The 20,447-nt window shown below is 49.1% G+C and overlaps 1 protein-coding gene across 1 annotated transcript in view; it reads left to right on the plus strand.

The window, feature by feature from the left end:
• The first annotated feature begins 9,531 nt into the window (after window positions 1–9,531).
• The window catches only part of ADAMTS18 (ADAM metallopeptidase with thrombospondin type 1 motif 18), a 136,295-nt gene continuing 125,379 nt past the window's right edge, over window positions 9,532–20,447 (plus strand). Inside the window, exons 1-3 of the mRNA XM_082711180.1 lie at window positions 9,532–9,776; window positions 9,880–9,961; window positions 12,795–13,111. Coding sequence (XP_082567306.1) covers window positions 9,687–9,776; window positions 9,880–9,961; window positions 12,795–13,111 — 489 coding nt within the window. The 5' untranslated portion in view covers window positions 9,532–9,686. The remainder of the gene's footprint in view (window positions 9,777–9,879; window positions 9,962–12,794; window positions 13,112–20,447) is intronic.

Consider the following 20,447-nt stretch of genomic DNA (forward strand, 5'->3'; position numbering starts at 1 on the left):
AGAGTGGTCTCCAGGCTACTGCTTATCGAGTATTTAATCTAGTGCTTAACCTGATAAGAACCTGATCCCTCTCACCCCTCCCCCTCTCCCTATGAGTCCGCGCTGTTACTACTGCCCTCTTGGGAGCTGAGGCTTACATCGGGGAAGACACTAAGTCCATCCGGTTAGTGTTTCTGTCGTGCCTGTTTGACTCAGCTGCAGCCCTTGGGAAACTTAAGGGGCATACCAGGCAGTCACACACCTGGGGATCTTGCTCTAATGCTGTTTTTGATTGGAAGGGGGCGGCTGGGGCGTGGCCTGAGACTCTGCATGTCTAGTGAGCTCCCAGAGGGTGTGGATGTTGGGGGTCTGGGGATCCCCCCGTGCCTGCGCGCTCCATACCATGGTGGGACCTCAACTGGCCGCATATCCCATTCACCCGGAGCCAGCGGGCTCCCATTGACTCGGAATCTTGGGATGAGGGGACCTGACCACCGAGCACCCAGGCTGAGAACATCAGCCAAGGTGGGGAATTGTATGGCTTCAACCCAGGGTGGGCATCGAGGCCCTTAGACTTAGAGCAACAAAATGCAGGAAGGGAAGGAGGAAAAGACCACGGTGTATTCCAGGGTGAGGGAAGAAATAACAATGGGCCGTGCTTGGGGGTGAAGGAAGGAGTGAAAACAGCGGAGCTTGTGCACAGGCAGGTGTGGGACCTGCTTGGTTGTGCAGTGCGTTCCACACAGGAGACCCTAGAAGCAGGGTTCCCCAGGCGGGGCTGGCTGAAGGCGAAAGGGCCTGTCTCGGAGGTCTGGATCCGTTTTCTTCTGGGCAATGAGGACTCCACTCAGGGCCTTTCCCGACTGTCTGTGTCTCAGCCCTGTTCTCAGTACTAGAAACGGAGAGGGCAGAGATGGCCAGGGGCACTCTGCTCTCGGCAGCTGGGGGAGGCAGCTGTGGCTGGGGTGGGGCGGTGGCCTCTATAGCCCTTGTCTCCTGGAACTAACAGGCCCCCCACGGCCCCCCAACCAGGGTGATCTGGGAAGTCTGGCCAGGGTGCTGAGGGCCTGAACTAAGGCGATTGTGATGAGGGTATGAGGGGCTGAGCCTGTGGCATTTCTAAAGCCAGTTTGGTGATCAGCTGAGCCCCCATTCTCTCCACATCCCGGGGGGCTCCCAAACTTACCAGCTTGGGATTTGGGTCAGATGGCAGCCGCTGGAGAATAACTAATGGCATTTGTTTGGTGCCTTGTTGCGTTTAAGGTGACTCTGGCACATCCATTTAAATACATCCCCTAAGTGGTTGGAAATGTGTGTCTAGAGCTTGGGACTGAGATACAGGCTGGAGGAAGAGCTTGGGAAGTCACCAGCCATTCCGAGGGGGTCCAAGTACACAAGGGGAAGAGATGATCTAATTAGAGAAAAGAGAAGTGACAGGGATGCAAATCCGGGGAGCACCAATATTGAAGGGACCCCAAAAGGGGAGGGAAATAATTGATTAGTAAAAATTAAGAAAAAAAAAAAAAAAGCCAGTGTATAGTAATGACCTAGAAGCTGAGGAGGTGAATGCTTTTTGAGAAGGAAGCAGTGATTATTAGTTCAAATGCTGTAACTACTCTAAAAAGATAAACACTGCCAAGGGCTTTCCCTCTCTTAAGATTTTTTTTTTTTTTAATAGTTGTGAGTGAAGGAGCGAAGTCTGCATCTCTATGTTTCTGCTTATTTTGAAAGAGCTTTATTCTCATGCCACAATTATGAAATTATCCTTTGCGATCTGGCCACCTCGGGGACTATTCCAGGGGACTTGGGGCACAAGTGAGTGGTAATTCACTAAGGTTATGATGAATTTGCCTTCCACCGCAGAGCCCAGTCTTTTGAAGGGCTCCCTGACACCTAGGAAGGATGCTGATAAATGTGGGAAACGATAAAATTGGCGATTTTGAGGGGTGCCTGGGTGGCTCAGTCAGGCCATTAAACTTCTGCCTTCAGCTCAGGTCATGATCCCAGGGCCCTGGGATCAATCCCCATATCGGGCTCCCAGCTCAGGGCACCTGATTCTCCCTCTCCCCTACCCCTGCCCACTGCTCCTGTGCTCACGCTTTCCCCCTCAACAAATAAAAAAAATTTTTTTAAAGTCAGTGATTTAGGAATAGTAGCAGGACATAGCGGTAGGTGGGATGAATCTGCTTCTAGTCAATTTCCCAATTCAAGATAAGAAAAGGCCCAAGAGGGGATTGTATCCCAAGCTGGGTGCCCGGAATGGTTATGTCCTGCCTGGGGGCTGAATTGAAATGAAATCCACTAAGTCCTAGGCTTCTAAATCCTGTCCCAAAAGGTGCCATTAACCCAGAGGGGCATCTCTTATCCTAATTTGCGTAGCTTCCAACTTTTCGCCACTTTTATGTGCCTGCCTGTGCAGAAGGGAGCGCTTTTTTTCTTTTCTCTTTATTTGTTTGTTTGATTTTTTTTTAATTTATTGAGGTGTAATTGGCATTCAATGTTACATTACTTTCAGGTGTTAACATAGTGATTCAACATTTGTATATGTTGTGAAATGGTCAACGCAGAAAGTCTGTCATCTTACAAAGTTAGTATAATATTTCTGACTATAGACCTCATGCTGTACATGACAGGCCCCCGACTGTTTCCTCACTAGAAGTTGGTACCTCTTAATCCTCTTCACCCATTTTGTGCCCCTGTCCCCCCCCCCCCATACCCTCACCCTGCTCTGTGGCAACCACCAATCTGTTTTTATGAGTCTGGGTTTGGTTTGGTGTTGTGTTTTAGATTGCACACATAAGTGAAATCTTACAGTATCTGGCTTTCTATCCAATTTCTTTCACTTTGTGTAACACCTTTAGGTCCATCCTTGTCGCAAATGGCAAGACCACATGCTTTCCTATGGCTGAGGGGTAGTCCCCTGTATATACACCACATCTGCCTCTGTTCATCTCTTGGTGAGCTTAAGTTGTTCCCATATTGTGGCCATTGTAATTAATGGTGCAGTGAACACAGAGCATGTAAGTGTCCTTTGGATTTAGTGTTTTTGTTTTCCGTAGCCCAGCAGTGGAATTTCTGGGTCCTCTGGTAGCTCTATTAAAAAAAAAAAAAAAAATAGGGACACTCCATACTGTTTTCCACCATTGCTGTTCCAGGGAACATCATTTTCTTAATGCACACATAGGCACTGTATCCAAGAGCTACAGCCTGGAATCGGATGGGAAATATTGGGGGTTCCATCTGGGGTTTGGATGGAAGAACATTTGGAGGACACTGTCTATGAGCAAGAGTTCACAGGCTCAGGAAGTGGGATGGCCACAGGAATAAGGATAAAGGAAGTTCGAAAAAAGGGAGAGGAACTAGGTTCTGCCTCAGACATTTTGTATATGTTACTCCCTTCAGCTCTTGTGAAAATAAAAATAGGTGAAGGAGGGATTATCTTCTCAGTGTGAAAAATGGTGATTGGGGCGCCTGCGTAGCTCAGTGGGTTAAAGCCTCTGCCTTTGGCTCAGGTCAGGATCCCAGGGTCCTGGGATCAAGTCCCGCATCGGACTTTCTGCTCAGCAGGGAGCCTGCTTCCTCCTCTGTCTCTCTGCCTACTTGTGATCTCTGTCTGTCAAATAAATAAATAAAATCTTAAAAAAAAAATGGTGAGCACATTAAGACTTGGGTGTCCAAGTTCCCAGAGCAAAAAAGCACCAGGTCTACTTCTGCTGGAATTGATGGAAACCCAATTCAGATCAACTTAAAGGGAGAAAGAGAGTTGGAAAGAGATTTCTTAGCTTACATGGTAGTGATTTCAAGGATTAAAGGAGCGGGGACAAGAGTCTTGGCCTCTGACCAGAGGCTGTTTAATTCCCTCTTTCCTACCTGAGAAGTTTCATTTTTGCAGATCAGAGGGACATCTGCTGACAAATCCAGGCTGTGACCACACACTGTGATGACCTCAGCTGAAAGAGGGGTTCGTTCTCCCGAATGGTGTTCATAAACGCCAGTGAACCATTCTAACAGATCATGCTTGAGTCCAGATCCCACCTCTTAGGCCAGTGCTCTTGGCCCTTCCAAAAGTGCTATGACACGTTTGGGCAGGTCTAAATCACGGATTAAACCAGAACGAGGGAGATGGAAATGTTTAGAAAGCACATTAGTCTCTCCCACCCAAAAATCTAATCAAACAAGCAACAGATACTTCCTGCTTACCCCTACAGCAAGTCTTCAGCCCCACACCTGCCTTTTATGATTTCTACTATAATTTGATTCCTCCCCAAGTAGGGAGTAACTCAAAGGCATCCCAGAAGCTTTAAATCTTTTTGACTCCGAAATAGTGCTGGCATTTTAGGGAAGGCTTAAGTACAGTGGGCCACAGTGTGCTGTTTGTAATACATTTAGTGACATCAGAAACTACCAGGTGTTGGTTAAAAGACAAATGCCGGGTCTCATCCCAGACCCGCTTAACTGGAATATTCACAGGGACGCCCAAGAGTGTGGTTCTGACAACTCCTCAGGAGATTTTGGTTCGCAGTAATACTTTCCAATCCTGGCCATCCACACTGAGTGAGGACGCACTGGCCTTAGAGAGGCGAGATTGGGGAATCACTGGGGCAGATGTCCAAGCCTGCGTGTGCCGAGATCCTGGTGGTGGGGAAGTAGGAGAGAAGAGGTCCCGTAGACAACAGTTACTTCCTTTTCTTCAATGACCTGATTCTTTTCCCAGAGCTTTTGCAAAGTCTCTATTCCACTCTTCCCCTGTTCAGAGAGCTCAGAACTTGGCCTTGAGTCCAGTTGTGGAAATCAGTAGTCTAGTTCCAATACAGCCTCCTGGGTCTCGGGCAAACGAACTACTTTTAATAGTAGGTCTTGGGAAAGCACTAAAAATAGAGCAAGGGAGCCCCACGCATAGCCAGGGCGGGATCACCAGAGGCAAGTGGATCGGAGGAATCTCATCGCACAGATAAGTTAGGGCACGTGCAGGTTGTAAAGCAAAAAAAAATCAAGGTCCATGTCCTGAGAGGTGCAATGAAAGACTGAAATGTAATGCTAGAGGGGAGGATAATAGTTGACAATTCCTAAATGGTGCTTGATGACAGTCTGTTTCTAAAGCTAGCTGTTAAGCTAAGAGTTTCTACTTCCTCTGCTGTCACTGATAAATACAAAGCTTGCTACATGTCACTTGCTGGAGTTTTATTCTTTGTGTGGCACGCACCTTGCCTTTCAGGTTATCTCTAAAGAAAATGGAAAAAGTGGGGTGCCTGGTGGCTCAGTTGTTAAGTGTCTGCCTTTGGCTCAGGTCATGATCCCAGAGACCTGGGATCGAGCCCCGCACCAGGCTCCCTGCTCAGCCGGGAGCCTGCTTCTCCCTCCCACTTGGCCTGCTTGTGTTCCCTCTCTCGCTGTGTCTCTTTTTGTCAAAAAATAAATAAAATCTTAAAGAAGAAAATGGTAAAAGTTTGGACCTGCCCTTCTTTATTCTTCCTTGCTTTCTTCCTTCTTTCTTTTTTTTTGGGGGGGGGCATAGGGAGAGAGCGAGAATCTTAAGCAGGCTCCATGCCCAGCACAGAGCCCATCACGGGGCGTGATCGTGACCTGAGTAGAAATCAAGAGTCAGACACTTAACTGAGACACCCGGGTGACCCACAGATCTTTCTCTTGGGACGTGAAAATACCTTCTACAGGAAACTGTCAGAAATCTGTTGGGTAAAACCTGATGAACTACTCAGTGCAGCTTTGAAATGCCAGAGGACAGTGCCCTTCTGCTCTCTGCATGGGAAGGAGAGGAGAAGCCAAGGGGTTGGTCACGGCACAGAAAGTCAGTGGTGATGGGAGAAGCGTTAAGTGTCTGTACTTTGCGTGAAAGAGACACTTGTATCTTCCTAAAGCAGAGACCAAGGGAAAAGTCTGTAAGTAAGAGGAATTGCCATTGTTTCTTGTGCTGACTAGGAAGGGACACATGGCTTAAGGTATATTCTATTGAGAAAAGGTGACACGTATGCCCATGCAGAAGGAAGGAAAACCGACATTCATATTCATCATTCATATGAGTGAAACCCTCTGACCTCTCTGTCTCGAACTTCCACACCATTTCCTTCCTCGCTCCTTTCTTCCTTCTTCCAAATATTTATTGGCTGCCTGTGGGCCAGGCTCTGGGCTACATCACCACGGATTTTTTTTTTTTCTTTTTCCCCTTAGGTGTATGCATTGAACCGAATGTGCCATGCCCCAAAACCCACATGTTGAAACCGAATACCCGGGATGCTGGTATCTGGAGATGGGGTCTGGAGATGGGGTCTTTGAGAGGTGATTAGGCCATGTGATTGTATGAGTGCCCTTACAAAAGAGACGGAAGACCGCTCCCTTGCCCTTTCCACCATGTGAGGACACAGCAAAAGGAAGGCACCCGATGAACCAGGAAGCAGGCTCCCCCAGACATCAAATCTGCCAGCATCTTGATCTCGGACTTCCCAGCCTCCAGAACCGTGAGAGACAAATGTTTATTTTATTTTTTTAAAGATTTTATTTATTTATTTGAGAGAGGGCACAAGAGCAGGGAGGGGCAGAGGGAGAGAGAGAAGACTCCCCACTGAGCGGGGAGCCCAAAGACCCCAGACTCAATCCCAGGACCCCAAGATCATGAGCTGAGTGGAAGGCAGGTGCTTACCCCACTGAACCACCCAGGCGCCCCAGTGTTTGTTGTTAATGGCACCACTGCTGTGGTATTCCCTCATAGCACCCTGAAAAGACTGACACAGATGACTGTGAACTTCAGATATTCCTTACGGTGCCTTATATTTGTAGTTTTAAAATCAGTAAGATTTTCTTTTTAGTATTTATTTATTTATTTATTTATTTGAGAGAGAGGAAGAGGGAGCAGGAGCAGGGGGAGGGGAGGCCGAGGGAGAAGCAGACTCTCCACTGAGCAGGGAGCCCTACACGAGGCTTGATCCCAGGCACCTGGAATCATGACCTGAGCCGAAGGCAGACACTCAACCAACTAAACCACCCAGGCACCCCCCAAGTCAGCTAAGATTTGTATTTCCAAATAACTTAGAGAGGAGCGCTATTTTGCACTTAGAGCTGGACCTGGCGCTCCTGACTCTCTGTCACCATCTAGAGGCAATTTGTACATATTGCAGGGCTAGTTCTGGGAATACTGAATAAGCACAGTCATGTCAGAGGTTAGTTATGGCTGGCTTTGGCGTGTTTATTTATTGGCCCTACAGAAGACAGTGGACCCAGTCATCCGCAAATGGATGGAAATGGAACTTATGATCTCTCCAGCTGTGAGTACATGAGAAATGGGTCTCAGTTTCTGTACCAGACCATGAAGGGTGGGGATCTACGGAGTGCAAAACCAATGTGGGAGAAGCCACTTACATCAGGTTCAAGAGGAGGCCTCCACTCTCGTGGTGTCCAGGTCTTTACTGAGACCACATAAAGCACAGAAGCCACCAGCATCAGGAGCTCCCTGCAGGTGCTGGCTACAAAAGCTTATCTGCCCCCCCTCCCATGAAATCTGCTGAATCAGGACTTCCATGGTGCACGGCCCAGGAATGTGCACAGTAAGCCAGCATCACAGGTGATATTGATGCACATTAAAATCTGATATCAGATGTATGAAGTGACAGAAATGCAGCGTATCCTCTGTTCTCACTTTTAAAGCCCACATATAAAGTGCTCAGGAAAATACAGCCCTTGAGCTATCTCTCTGATACCTCGTATCTCTTCCCGTTTCACATTATAGAGCAGAGGCCACTAGAACTGAAACAGATTATGTTGGGAAGCCCTGCTGGTTTGTTCAACCTGGATTTCCTCACTGTGTGGCCTTTCCCAAAGGCATTCCCTAGCACGAGGGCTTTTCTTGGGCAGCCTGGGGTTCACCTTGTCGCTGCCGTGTCCAGGGAAACAGACTATGCGTACTGAGTTGTCCCTTGTCCTAAGCTGTGACCTGGACCTCATCTTAACCACCTCAGTACTCTTAGGACTGCAGCAGGGTCCACGTCCCCCTCTCCTGCTACCATCCTGGTCCAGGATGCCTCATTATTCACCTTGACTCTAGTGAGTTTGCTTACTGATTCCCCTCTGGCCCGACCTTAGCAACTCTAGTCCTGATCCCCACAGATCAGAGACTGTATTAGAGATAATGCTGCCCTCCCCACCCCCCTCACGTCTTAAATCTAACAGACTCCTGCATGCTTCCCGAAGTCTACAAGGTCCCGGCGACTTGGCCCTCTGCTCTCTGCCTCTCCCCCTGTCCTGTAACTAGCTCACCAGGGCGAGCACTTTTCATGCGAGGAGACCTTCACTTCTGTTGGGGCCCCTCTGCTGACACACAAGACCTTGTTCCTCTCTTCCCTTGTAGAACTAGCATTCTCTTTGGTATTATTTGAAATGTCAGCTCGGAAGAGACAGCTGACACACTCTTATCCCTACTCCTAGCTAAATTAGATAGAGCTGTTATTCTTTCTACTTTAGGAGCCTGTTCTGTTCCTTTCTAGTATTTCTGATCATCTGGGTTCTGGCATGTGAGAGCCTTTTACCCCCGGCCTAGACTATATTCCATTCATCGGTGCACTCAGTCGGGATCCAAAGATCAAGTAAGTGTATCGAGTAGATGAAGTGAGCCGCACATTCATGGGGGTGGCAGCACGGTTATGGTGGTTCAGTTCTGGGAGTTGTAGTGTTTTGGGCCAGGACTCAGTCTTGAGAAGCTGGAGGCAGGGTCACAGGGAGAAGAAAGAGGAAAAGCGGCTAGGCCACCACCATCGGGGCAGGCTGCGACCAGACTCAAGGTTCCAGCCTTCTGGGCTCCCCTAGATTTGCCAGAGCCCACGGTTTCGTTGGGTAGCTAGGCTCCCTTGAGCCCAGCTGAGCCTAGGTTCTTCGTCTTTCTCGAGGGGTTAATAACTCCCACCTTGCCATAATAGGGCCCGAGGTAAACGAGACAAGGGGGCTGGGTAGCACCTGGTACTTGGGAGGCTTTGCGAACGCCGAATACGTGGGCTGTCTCGCCGGAAGACTTGTCCAAGAGAAGTCTGCACAGGCACCGGGAGGAGTCGCGCCACTTACCTGAGCCTGCCCCCTCTCCGCTCAGCCCGTGGTGCGCTTCAATTACGTTTTCCAAGCCTGACCCAGGGCGCTCCCCACTCCCTCCCCTCCGCTCCCCCACCTCCCCTCCCCCTCCACCTCCTCCCTCGGAGCGGGAGCCGGGGATCCCACGCCCTTGCACCAGCCCGGGGGCTCGGACGGGCCCGGGAGCCGCTGGTCGCCAATCACCGTGCGGTGGAGAGGCGGGCGCTCGGCTCGGCGCGCCGGGGGAGCCAGCTGGCGCTGCTTTCCCCGGGAGCCTCAGACGCTCGCACAGACAGACAGACGCACAGACTGGCGGGCAAGCGGGCGGGCAGGCACGGACAGAGTCCGCCGGCCGCCTGCGTTCGGAGGCGCGCGCCAGCCCGGGCCCGGGGAGCCCCCCGTGCCCCCCGGGAGCGGCAGGCAGGCAGCTCCGCGGGCCGGCGCCGGCAGAAGGGAGGGCGCGCGGGCGGCCGCAGGCGGGGAGGCCCCGGCGCGCGCGGCCAGCGATGTGAGCGGCGGCGGCTCCCACCTGGCGCCGCACCTGGAGCGCCGCGCTCCGGGCCGCCGGGGAGAATGCGCGCGGCCAGTGCGCTCCGCCCGCCGCGTCCCGCCGCCCGCAGCCGCCGCGCCCGCACCTGACCATGGAGTGCGCCCTCCTGCTCGCGTGCGCCCTCCCCGCCGCCCGCTCGGGCCCGCCGTGGGGTCCGGCGGGGCTGGGGCGCGTGGCCAAGGCAGGTGCCCGCCGCGGGGGGCGCGGACAGCGGGGGGGCAGGGGGCGCCCGGCGCAAGCCCCGCCGCGCCTCCTCACGCGCGGTGTCCCCTTTTCTCTTGCAGGCGCTCCAGCTGTGCTGCCTCTGCTGTGCGTGGGTCGTCGCAGCCTTAGCCAGTGACAGCAGCGGCGGCGGATTAAACGTTGGTTCGTATTTGCTCCCACCCCTAGAAGGACCTTTCCAGGCGCTTGCCCCTTCTTTCCCCCCGAAAAGAGAGCAAAGTAGAAAGGCGCCTGCCACCGCCCTCCTCCCCAACCCGGCAGGTGTGCGCGCGTCCTGGAAGGGGCTCCTGTTTGGGGGCGGGGGATGGTGGGGATGCGGCAAGGGCTCTGAACTTATCAAAAGAATCAGTGCCTCAAGCTGTAAGTCCCATAAATGTGAAAGCAGTACTTTCCTTCGTTCACAGATGGCTTGTTTAAAAAAAAAAAAAAAAATCCTCACTGTGGTGAGAAATTAGGAAGTGGACGAGATGGTTGCTCTCAAAAGGCACCTTCCTCATTCCCTTCCTCCTTTGGGAAAGCCTGCAGGAGCTACTTCTTGGTGGAAGATGAAAAAACTGTGAGCCCTCCCCTCCCCCTCCCCCCTCTTGCCTCCTCGCTTTTCGCTTTTCTGCCTGTTTGTGTTCCTGATCTTCCTTTGCTTTTCTGCTTCCCCTGCCCTTGTGTCACGAGTTCTCAAAAACTGCTTTGAGAGAGAGGAGAGCAGGTAGCTTGAGATCTTGGGGCCGTTATCTCTTCTGAGGTTCCCAACTGCGGGGTCCCAGAACACCTTCCCGGTCTGTCATTTATTAACTTCTTGTTGGCACCCACCAGCTACAGGAGAGGAGCGGATCCAGGTATCTAGCAAGACCTTGATGTCCAACCCAGATTCTAGAATTTTTAGCTTTGCAGGGTTATCTGCCACTGCTGTGGGAGAGCAAGGCATACTGGGGAGACGGGGCATGGCAGAGTCGTGGAGTAAAGGCTGGGCAGATGTGGGTGAGTGAGGGGACAGGAGAGAGCCAGGAATGAACTCTTGAGAAATTCACTTTTGGTCCACCCAGAGGGGCTGACTGCATTTTCTGAAACAACCCCTCATTGTTCCATGTATAGTTTCCGGACCGCATCTCTACTTAGTCCCGGAGCTGACCGATTAGATCACTCCCTGCAGGAGGCCCTGCCTGCCTCTCTCTGTCCACGGCTGAGTATCACCATCCACCTGCTCATTCTCCCCTTGGAAACAAACCTGTAGCTGTGTCTTGGGCAGGGGTCTTTGTGGGCTGAGTGCGTGGAAGGCTGGCTGGAGAAGACTACCCCATGGCCTCCTACGTAGAAGCAGGCAGAGTTTTGGGTGGGTTTGGGCAAGGAGGTTTGAAACAACTTCTTGTACAGTCTAGAGCACATGCAGGCGGGGTTTTCACGCTTAGCTTTTAGTATGGTGGAGGAAGGAGGTAGTTTTTTGCTAAGAAAAAGTTGGATTTAACCAAGAGTCGCCTAACTGTAAAGCAACGTAGCAGATTTTTGAAAGAGAAATCGTCTATGGCGTGCTTAGTGGGTTTTTTTTTTTTTCTTTTTTAAGGTTAAAAGAGGAGAAAAAGTTTTCCAGTTGTGTGTCAGTTAGATAGTATTTCTCGTTAAAGGACTCAAGGAGAAAACGGGAGAGGCAAGATAAAAAGTCCATTGTGAGACTGGGAATTGCTCAAGCAATAAGGGTCACCCATGATCCATACAGAAGAAAACAGCTGAGGTTATGATCCTGTCGGGATTCTTACCCCCCCGCCCCCGCAACGTAGGTTCAGTTAGAATATCCCACATCGATTCCTGTTAGCTACAGGGCTTCTGTTCATTCCTGAGCTTTTCTTATTTGGTTGTTGACTATTTTGGGAAAAGGGAAATTCCTCTTTCTTTTCCTCCTCCAGTAACCAAGGACCCAAGTGACTCAAACATGCCTCTTAGTTATTTGGAATCTTTCTAAACACTTTCCAAATTAGTTTCCCATTCTGTGCCTAGAAAGTGGAAACGCAGAGTGTGTCTGAACACGCAGAAGGCATGCTCCAAATCATTTTGTGATGATACTTTTTAGTTTCCACGTTTTGCGATAGAAAACAGTGTGCATGCTTCAATTTTCCAGCAGCAAAGTGGTTTTTTTTTTTTTAAGCTCCTCCCCTTTAGAACAAGCAGCAATTAGTGCTGTTCTCGAGAGCAAGGGGGAAAGTATTTTGAAACATGCCTTTCCAGGTGTCCCCTGACTGACACTCCCCCACCAACATGTCTGAGCAATCTTAAACATCAGACACTATAGGAAAGTTCTGACAATTTTGAGGCATTTTTATGCATCCACTGTATTTTATGTCTACAGCGAAATGGGATTGTCCCTGTAAAAGCTCAGAGTGAAATGTTCAGAGCTGTACAGGTGCTGGGGTTTTATTATCACTTATAGTTAATATCGGAAATATGAAGCTGCCGGTAGGTGCTCATTATCTGAGATGGTTTCAAGTTATTCAGCACTGTCAGTTACCATTTGAAATTTAAACTCAGCCTCCCCAAATGCTCCCAATTCAGTTTAAACAGGAAGATGTTAATCTCCTCGGGGGGGGGGGGGGGGATTGTTCTTTTCTCTCCTTTTGTGGTCTTACACTTATTTTCTCCACCCCCCCCCCCATCACTTTTTACGTGTGGATGGCTCTGACTCATGTACTCAGTCCATCTGTCTCCGTGCAGACCCTGAGACAGAGTTGTGGCATTTTCCGCCAGCATTCTTGACATTCACGAAGCCTGTGCTTGACTTTTCATTTCTGTAGGAATTACCATCACAGAGCTCATTTGCACAGGCCACAGCTCCTGTCGTCCTGAGCCTCTCTAAATTGTCGTCGATCTAGGTGCGTGGCGATGGGAAAAAGCCACCTTTGAGCTGCGCGTTTGCTCTCTGCCAGCCTGTTGCAGGGGGACCCTTTGGCGCTGTGGGTTCTGGGTGCTGACAGCGAAACCTTTCCCATTGCAGATTACGTCTTTGTCACGCCGGTAGAAGTGGACTCGGGCGGGTCATATATTTCACACGACATTTTGCACAACGGCAGGAGAAAGCGATCGGCGCAGAGTGCCAGCAGCTCCCTGCATTACCGATTTTCAGCATTTGGACAGGAACTACATTTAGAACTTAAGCCCTCGGCGATTTTGAGCAGTCACTTTATTGTCCAGGTACTTGGAAAAGATGGTGCTTCAGAGACGCGGGAACCCGCAGTGCGGCGATGTTTCTATCAGGGATTTATCAGAAATGACAGCTCCTCTTCCGTCGCTGTTTCTACGTGTGCCGGCTTGGTAAGTACCCCACACTTGGGGGCGACTCCCTTGTTCGTGGGTTTTGTGTAACTTGAATGAACAGATGTCTGCAATATTAAGCGTTCTTCCAGCCAACTCGACACATTCACACTGTCAGCTTTGATACTTATAATATTCTCAATTGAATTAATCTAATCTGCTCCCAGAAAAAGAAAATAGAATAGAACTTTAATTACCATTTAGAACATTCTTTTGATGTTTAATGGTCTGGGCCTCTTTATTCTCCATGTTTGAGACGCTCCCCAAGGAAATTAATTTGATGGATGCCATTCGCTTTGTAAAAGTCTTGGGAGACCCAGGCATTATATAAATCTAACGAGCTGCTTGCCTGTACGTTGCTTTGAAATGGGAAAACTGTATTTCAATGCAAAATTGTGTTTGGCCGCCCCATGAAGCCCAACCTTTACCGTGGAAGGGAAGCCTTTTGTTTTCTTTTAACTAATCTGTTTGTGTCCTGCACACATAAGGCATCCTTTTAGAGTGTGATGTGGTATGCCTGAGGGCTGGTGGGCTTGAGCGTGGCATCCGGGGTGCAGGGCACTTTAAGCGTTCCTTCCTCTCGGTGGAATCCTCAACAGTGGAGCTCCAGGTCAAGGGTATTGGTGTAAAGGATGCTTGTCTCGGTTCAGTGAAATCTGTGAGGCTGTAAATGGGGTTCCGGGTTCATTGCAATTGATGAGCGTCTTGAACAGACGTCGGAGTGTCTGTCTGTTGACATCCCCCCCCCCCCCGCCCCGTGGTCATGTTTCTGGCACGGCTGGAAGAAGGAAAGCGTGAGAGAGCCTATTTGAGGATGTAGATGGTAATGACTTGGTACATGAGGACACAGACCAAGAGGGGCTGGTGGCTGGTGTAGGTTCCTGGGAATGAAAACTCCCACGTCCTTCACTAGTCAAGACTTTATTATTTAACGGCCTGAAATTTAGCTCACACCTTTTGTCACAGAGTTCTGATAGTCTTTGGTGTAATCTTTGAATTACAGGGCAAAGCAAAGATTTAAGAAGTCTCAACTAAGCTTGATCCATTGAGACGATCAGTATGACTCACTGATGACCTGTATGTTCTGACTTGGTTACACACACACACCCGTGAATCCTGAGAGTTTTGTTTGACTTGGTTGTGGTTGTGATGAGTCTCCCACTCGTTTCTGGGCATTTCTCCCGCTCTCCCGTCTGTTCCAGTACCCTAGCACCTTCAGGAGGTTGGGCATCTCACCACAGTGGCTTGGACTAGCCCAGTCCACGTAACACAGTGGTTGAGAGCAGTCTGTTCTGGGCCATTGCACCCCAGCACTCACTAGTAGAACCCAGGGCCAGTTATTAACCTCTGTGTGTCTTAAGCGTCTTTATCTCTAAAATGGGAATAATAAAGGGGTTTACATCACAGGGTTGTGGGGATTAAGTGACTTCTTCCAGGGAAATGCTTCCATGGAAAACAGCAGTTTCTGGCAGGGAATAATCGCCCTGTCTGTTCTAGTTCCAGCAACAGTTAGCCACTTGATATTGATTTCTCTTGGGATGCCACTCTCTGCCAATGATCACTTGCCTCATATTAATAGATTTCAGGTGATTTCTCCTAAAGAGGAGATTCACATAGAGCAAATGATCCCAAAACACCTAGGAATGGGGCAAATTACAATTTTCCATCTGCCTGTGTATAAGGCCGACGTGAATTAGAATCATGAAATTCAGATTCTGTCCCCACTGCTAAACAGACCAGCCACATGTATTTCATTAAATAACTTCTCTAGGTCTCAGTTTTCTCTCCTGAATTACATAAAATAATTTCTCAGACTCCTGCCATCTCTAGGCATCTGACTCTGATGATTTGATTTGTTGACCCTGGCCAGACCGGCTTGCTGTGGGGCAGGGCAAGAATCAAGCTCCTCCCCACTGCATTACCCACGTCTCCATGACCTTGCCAAGCAAGGGTGAGACACAAACCCATAGACCCATACTCGACAAGAAGAAGACAACAAGAAAAAAACAGAAAAGAATAGAAGTCCAACTGAGAAACTGATCACCACTCGAATTAAGTTTTATAACCTTGTGTTGAGGTGTAATGTATATACAGAAAAGTGTAAAACATATATACAGAAAAATGCAAAAATCAAAGTTAACACCTATATAATGACCAACGAGATGAAATAAGACCTTCATTACCAATGCCTCTTGGTGAGCATATGGACATTGTATATGCCTCTTGGTGAGCATATGGACATTCTGTTGGAAGTCTGCCCAACAGTGAGCTGTACTAATTTGCCCTGCGATCAGAGCATATGGGAGTTCCAGTTGCTCCACTGCCTCACCAACACTTACCATTGTCTGTGTTTTCTATTCTAGCTGCTGAAACGACGGGTGTGAAGTGGTACCACGTTATATGGGTTTAGTTTGTGTTGTCTTAATGGTTGCTGAAGTTGAGCTATTTCTTACACTTCTCAGCCATTTGTGTATTCTCTTTCGTGATCTTTCTATATCATACGGACATAGAGTATAAATGTTTCCAGCCTACATTATGGTTTTATTTTCCTTTTCTCTGTAAATGGATACAAGAGTTCTGAGCAAAAACACTGCTTTGCTGACTTAACATCTCTGTTGTCGTGGCTCTGAATCTCTAACAACACATTGATCTGCTTGTGAAATACTATCAGAAAGCAGCAGTGAACACCCTGCGATCAGCTGAGCTCAGGGAGGGGACACTTGACTAAGGACATTGAGAGATGGTGATAAAGAGAAAGAATCATGGCAGGAGCAAGAATGTCTTCATCCTTCCTGCCACCTAGAACACTTTGGCACTGCTTCTTTGGCCAAACAAGGGGTTCATTTCTTCGCTAAAGTTAATTAGCAATTACTATCACGTATTCAGAACAGTGAATGATTGAAGAGTTCAGGAGAGCTACAAATCTCTAGATGCTTTTTGGAGAGATCCTTGGAGTTAACATGTTAAAGGAGACGAGCAATTCTTCTTATATTGACCCAGAAGCTGACATGAGATGATGGAGATTGAGAAGTAGAGGCTCTTCTGCTGAAAGTGTCTACACCAGGGTTTCTCCTGCCGTGGAGCTGGGCGTCTGGCATCTGAATGCCTGTAGGGGTTACAGCAACCTCCTGGAGGTCATGCAGGTGTATCAGGCCAGTAGGTCACCCTTCAAGAACAAAGTACCCGTGGGAGAACTAACGGTGATCCGGATTGCCAGGGAAGCCCCAGGAGAGAGTGGGAAAACAAAGGAGGTTCATAATAGTGAAATATATGTGTAGGTACAGGCCTGCCTACCTGTATACCTATGTATTCCATTAAGGATTTCTCTGGCAGCGAATTTCCTTCGATAATTCAGAATTAAGCTGTGCTCAAAATACTTTCTTAAAACGCCCTCCCCTCTCCACAACTGAAAGGGCTAACCTTATTCAGAAGTTGAGCAGGTAGTTATTTACTTAGAATAATAGACAAAACAGAAATTGCAAACTTCCCTGACCGAATCCCGCCCACTGTGACTCCTGGGCAGGATAATTTTTTTAACAAACTTGAGTGTCTGTAATTGGGAGCTTGTGCACTCCAGCTCACCACCGCCTCCTACAGCAGACTGTCTCCCACTCTGGGAAAAGTTGTCTGGGTTTGCAGCCTTGGCCGCAGAATCTTGGGGTCCCAGTTAAGCTAATCTAATCACCGCCTGCCATGTACATCCCTTCTTCTGTATCTCACCCCTCCTTGACCACCACAGTGAGGAGAAGGTCATTACCTCCAGGTTCATTGCTGGGATGGTCTTCTTGATGTCGAACCACCACTGACCTTCTCATGACTCTCCCCTGTATTCCTTAGTCCTGTCTTTTGAGCTGATTGAACAAATTTGTGTCTGTCTTCCTATATCCTGGGAGATCCCAAAGGCCTTTCTGCCCAAAAACGTTTCACCCTTGAGCTCCTTTTCATTAGGACTGTGTTTTCAGAGTTCCTGGGATCAGCTGCCTCGACTTTGCCTGAGGTGTTGAAAATGTGAATTTCTTTACCCACAACAGAAGGTCAAAGAGGCTAAGCTCAGGAATGCGTGTTTTCAATTCTCCAAATGACTCCTAATGCATACTAACACGAGAGAACCATTGGATCAAGACAATGAACGTATAGGCAGATTTTTTTAATGATTGCTGTTGGGGGGGGGGGAAACGCTGTTGGTTTGAGACACTGATCCATTTCTGAAACTTAATGGACATGTCCTATTTTAAGAGCTGACTAAAAGGACACGTTGAGTGATTATTTTATTCCACGACTATTGATGAGCTTCTGTTCAGGGCGGGTAGAGTTGTAAACAAGTTGGATGCCATATTCTAATTTGTAGAAAAAGTTCATGGAGTAGGGTTTTAAAAAAATGGGGGAAGCATAGTCAAATTAGTGGTAACTCCACATCTCTGCGCTTTACCGGTGCATATTAGCAACTTAGAAATGCCCTACTTTAAAGATCTTTGTTTATACCTAGCACCTTCCTAACTTATTTGGTCACAGAACCTTTTTTTTTTTTTTCTCCCCCAAAGAACATCTCTTCATAGGCTGGTAGTGACAAGAAAATCAAGTGATGCTCCCCCCCCCCTCCAAAAAAAAAGAGATAGATCACGAATTGATTTCTAACTGGTGCGAGATGCTCCAGGGAGAAAAGGATCTCATGACCAGGTAACTGGTTTCATTGCCAGATACTCCCACAGAATAAGGGAAACCTTAGGTTTAAATGCAACTAGACAAGGTCTTCCCTGTGATACATTTCACACCTTTTACTACGCTAATCTGCATTGTGAAGCTTCAGGAGGCGGAACTGTAATACTAATTGGGCTGCACCTCCCTTCTTCAAGGCACTTCCATCAGCCGCTTGTCCAGGTTTCTGCCTTTACCACGAAAGAGCAACTTTTACATCTCGAGATGCATCGCACTTTATCGGTACCAGGGCAATGCACCTCTTGCTTAACAAACCCTTAACACCAGACTCCATTCACCGTGTGAGGAGCTAAAGACCAGGCATACTGAAACGTCCCCCATCTTGCTTTCCTGCCCAGATCTGTACTAACGGTACTTGGTACTTTACCGTTGATACATAACCTCAGCCAACACCCAGCCAGCAGGAGTGGAGGCATGGTCTGTTGGCGTCTTCAGTCATCTCTGATCAGGGGTCTCAGAGACACATCAGGGGCTCCCTGGACAGTGTGCCATGATCAAGTCTGCAGGAGGTCCCTCCAGCCTCCATTCCTGACACACCGCCTCCTTTGGCCTTTTAGTTGTTCTTTCGTTTCTCTTCTCTTTGTCCCCAACAATGAAACCGTAAGTGGTGTTTCTCCTGCATGGCTGGCTGCCCCAGTGCCCTAGTGTCTTTCTCACCAGTGGCCCTTTTAGATGGCGACTGCAGGGACCCATCCTCCGGAGAGCCTGGGTCCCTGCAAGGAGCTTTGGAAGCAGTTGGGTTTCAATAGGCGGGAGGGACGCTTTGATCTCCTCTTTTCAGAAGTATTTTATGACTCACAAGTCTTGGCCATTGAGGTGTGTGGTGCTGGTCACTGCCTGCCCAGCGGTCTTTAGAAAGCTGGTTTCCATTCATAAAAGGGTTGAAGTTAAATGGCCTTAGTCCAGACAGGCCGAAAGAGACCAGGCTCTTCTGCTTTGTGGGGCTTGTTAGCTAGGCGGGGGTTTGCTGAATTATATACACTCCCTCGGGACTGAGAGGAACATGTGAAATGAAGGGTTAGACTGGACTGTATTAGTAAGTTTTTTGGGTACAGGCTTTCCCAAATCAGAGATGTTTTTTTAGGTTCCTGATTCATCAAGGGTAAAAAGTGGTGTTTTTGTTTTGTTTTTGGCTACTCTTCAGAGGTGATTTATGAAGACAATTATTTGCTATTAGCAGTACTTTTAGCAAAATGCTGGCCAATCTCTTTTTTGAACACCTAGCTGAGGGTCTTGCCAGAAAGCAGGATCCCAAGGCTGATTTGGGGGCTGCTCCCACAGGAGGGTGAAGGGCTGACTCTTCCCCCGTGCTCTCTGCCTGTTAGAGGGTGGCCCCTGCAGGAGCGCGCCCCCACTCACACTGTGAGTGCTGCGCGCTCTGCCTTGCTCCGCACCTGTTTTCTCATCGGTAACGCAGATGGTACCTCTTTCCTCTCTCTCTTTCTCCGGGGACTGTGGCGACTTCCGAGGAGGGCGGAGCCTGATACGCACTGGGTGCTCGGTCCTTGGTTACTCTTGGCTTTGGACTAGGAAGGGGTCTGGGAAGGAAATGACTGTTGTTCTGGAACCTCCTCAAGGAAAAGGGCTCCTGGTGGTGGTAACGTCCTGCTGAGGCTGTCTGGAGATTTTGTGCGGGGAGGTCACCCCTGCATTATCTGCCATGAAGGAAGGAAACGAGAGAAAGCTAAAGAATCAAAGAGGAAGGATGCACCGATCCGTAAAGGTTGGGCTCGGGGTGCGTAGGTTACAGGAGTGCGGTGTGCTGGCTTCGAGCTCAGACTTCGAGAAGTCCCAGCTCTGGCCTCTGCTCACCGCACAGCTCAGGTCAGATGCCTGATCCTCTCTGGGCTTCATTCCTTCATTGGTCAGATGAGGATAACGGGGCTTCTGGATGCTGAACTGGAAGAAAAATGCTCTACGTGCAATGCTTACAACGGCGCCTAGCCCATAGTCGTAACGTTAGTCGTGGTAACGAGAGAGGCATAATCATCATGTTTGCTAACCTCCTGCCATAAAGGAGTTTCCAAAGCTGGCTGATACCCATGCTCCTTACCACCCACAGGCGGGAAAGCTTTTGCCAAGATAATAATAATCGTTTCTATTTATTGAGCACTTCCTGAGTTATTAAAACTGGAGCCGTGGAGAGGAGAATTCAGCTAAGACACGGGCTGGGGCCTTCATAACATTTAACTGCCAGTGAGCATACGGGTATTCAAGGTCTTAAGTGGCCTTTATACCTCCCCGCGTTTCCAGAAGGCCCAGGCACTTGGAAACAAACCCCCAACCTCTGACGTTCGTTCGGGCCCTCCCTCAGAGAATTCCCTGGGTCCTGGGTAGGGCCTAGGTGTCCACTTGAGGAAAGGAAAGGAAAAGCTTCACAGATGGTCTCAACCCAGTGGGCTTTCTTGACTGCCTTAGGGTCCTAGACACATCCCCAAAGAATCTTTTCAGGGGAAGCAGGACTGCTGGACCCTCTTTGGGGCAATCGCTTTCTGCTTTGTGGAATGCATCACGACGCGGAAGTGTGACTGTCCGCGCTCTAACCCCCATCCACGGGTGGGTATGCTAATGCGGACAGGTAGGAGTGGCTCCTGTGAATCAAAACGGATTGTTCTTGTTT

The sequence above is a fragment of the Mustela nivalis genome, assembly GCF_964662115.1.
Source record: "Mustela nivalis genome assembly, chromosome: 18".
In the NCBI taxonomy this organism is placed as follows: domain Eukaryota; kingdom Metazoa; phylum Chordata; class Mammalia; order Carnivora; family Mustelidae; genus Mustela; species Mustela nivalis.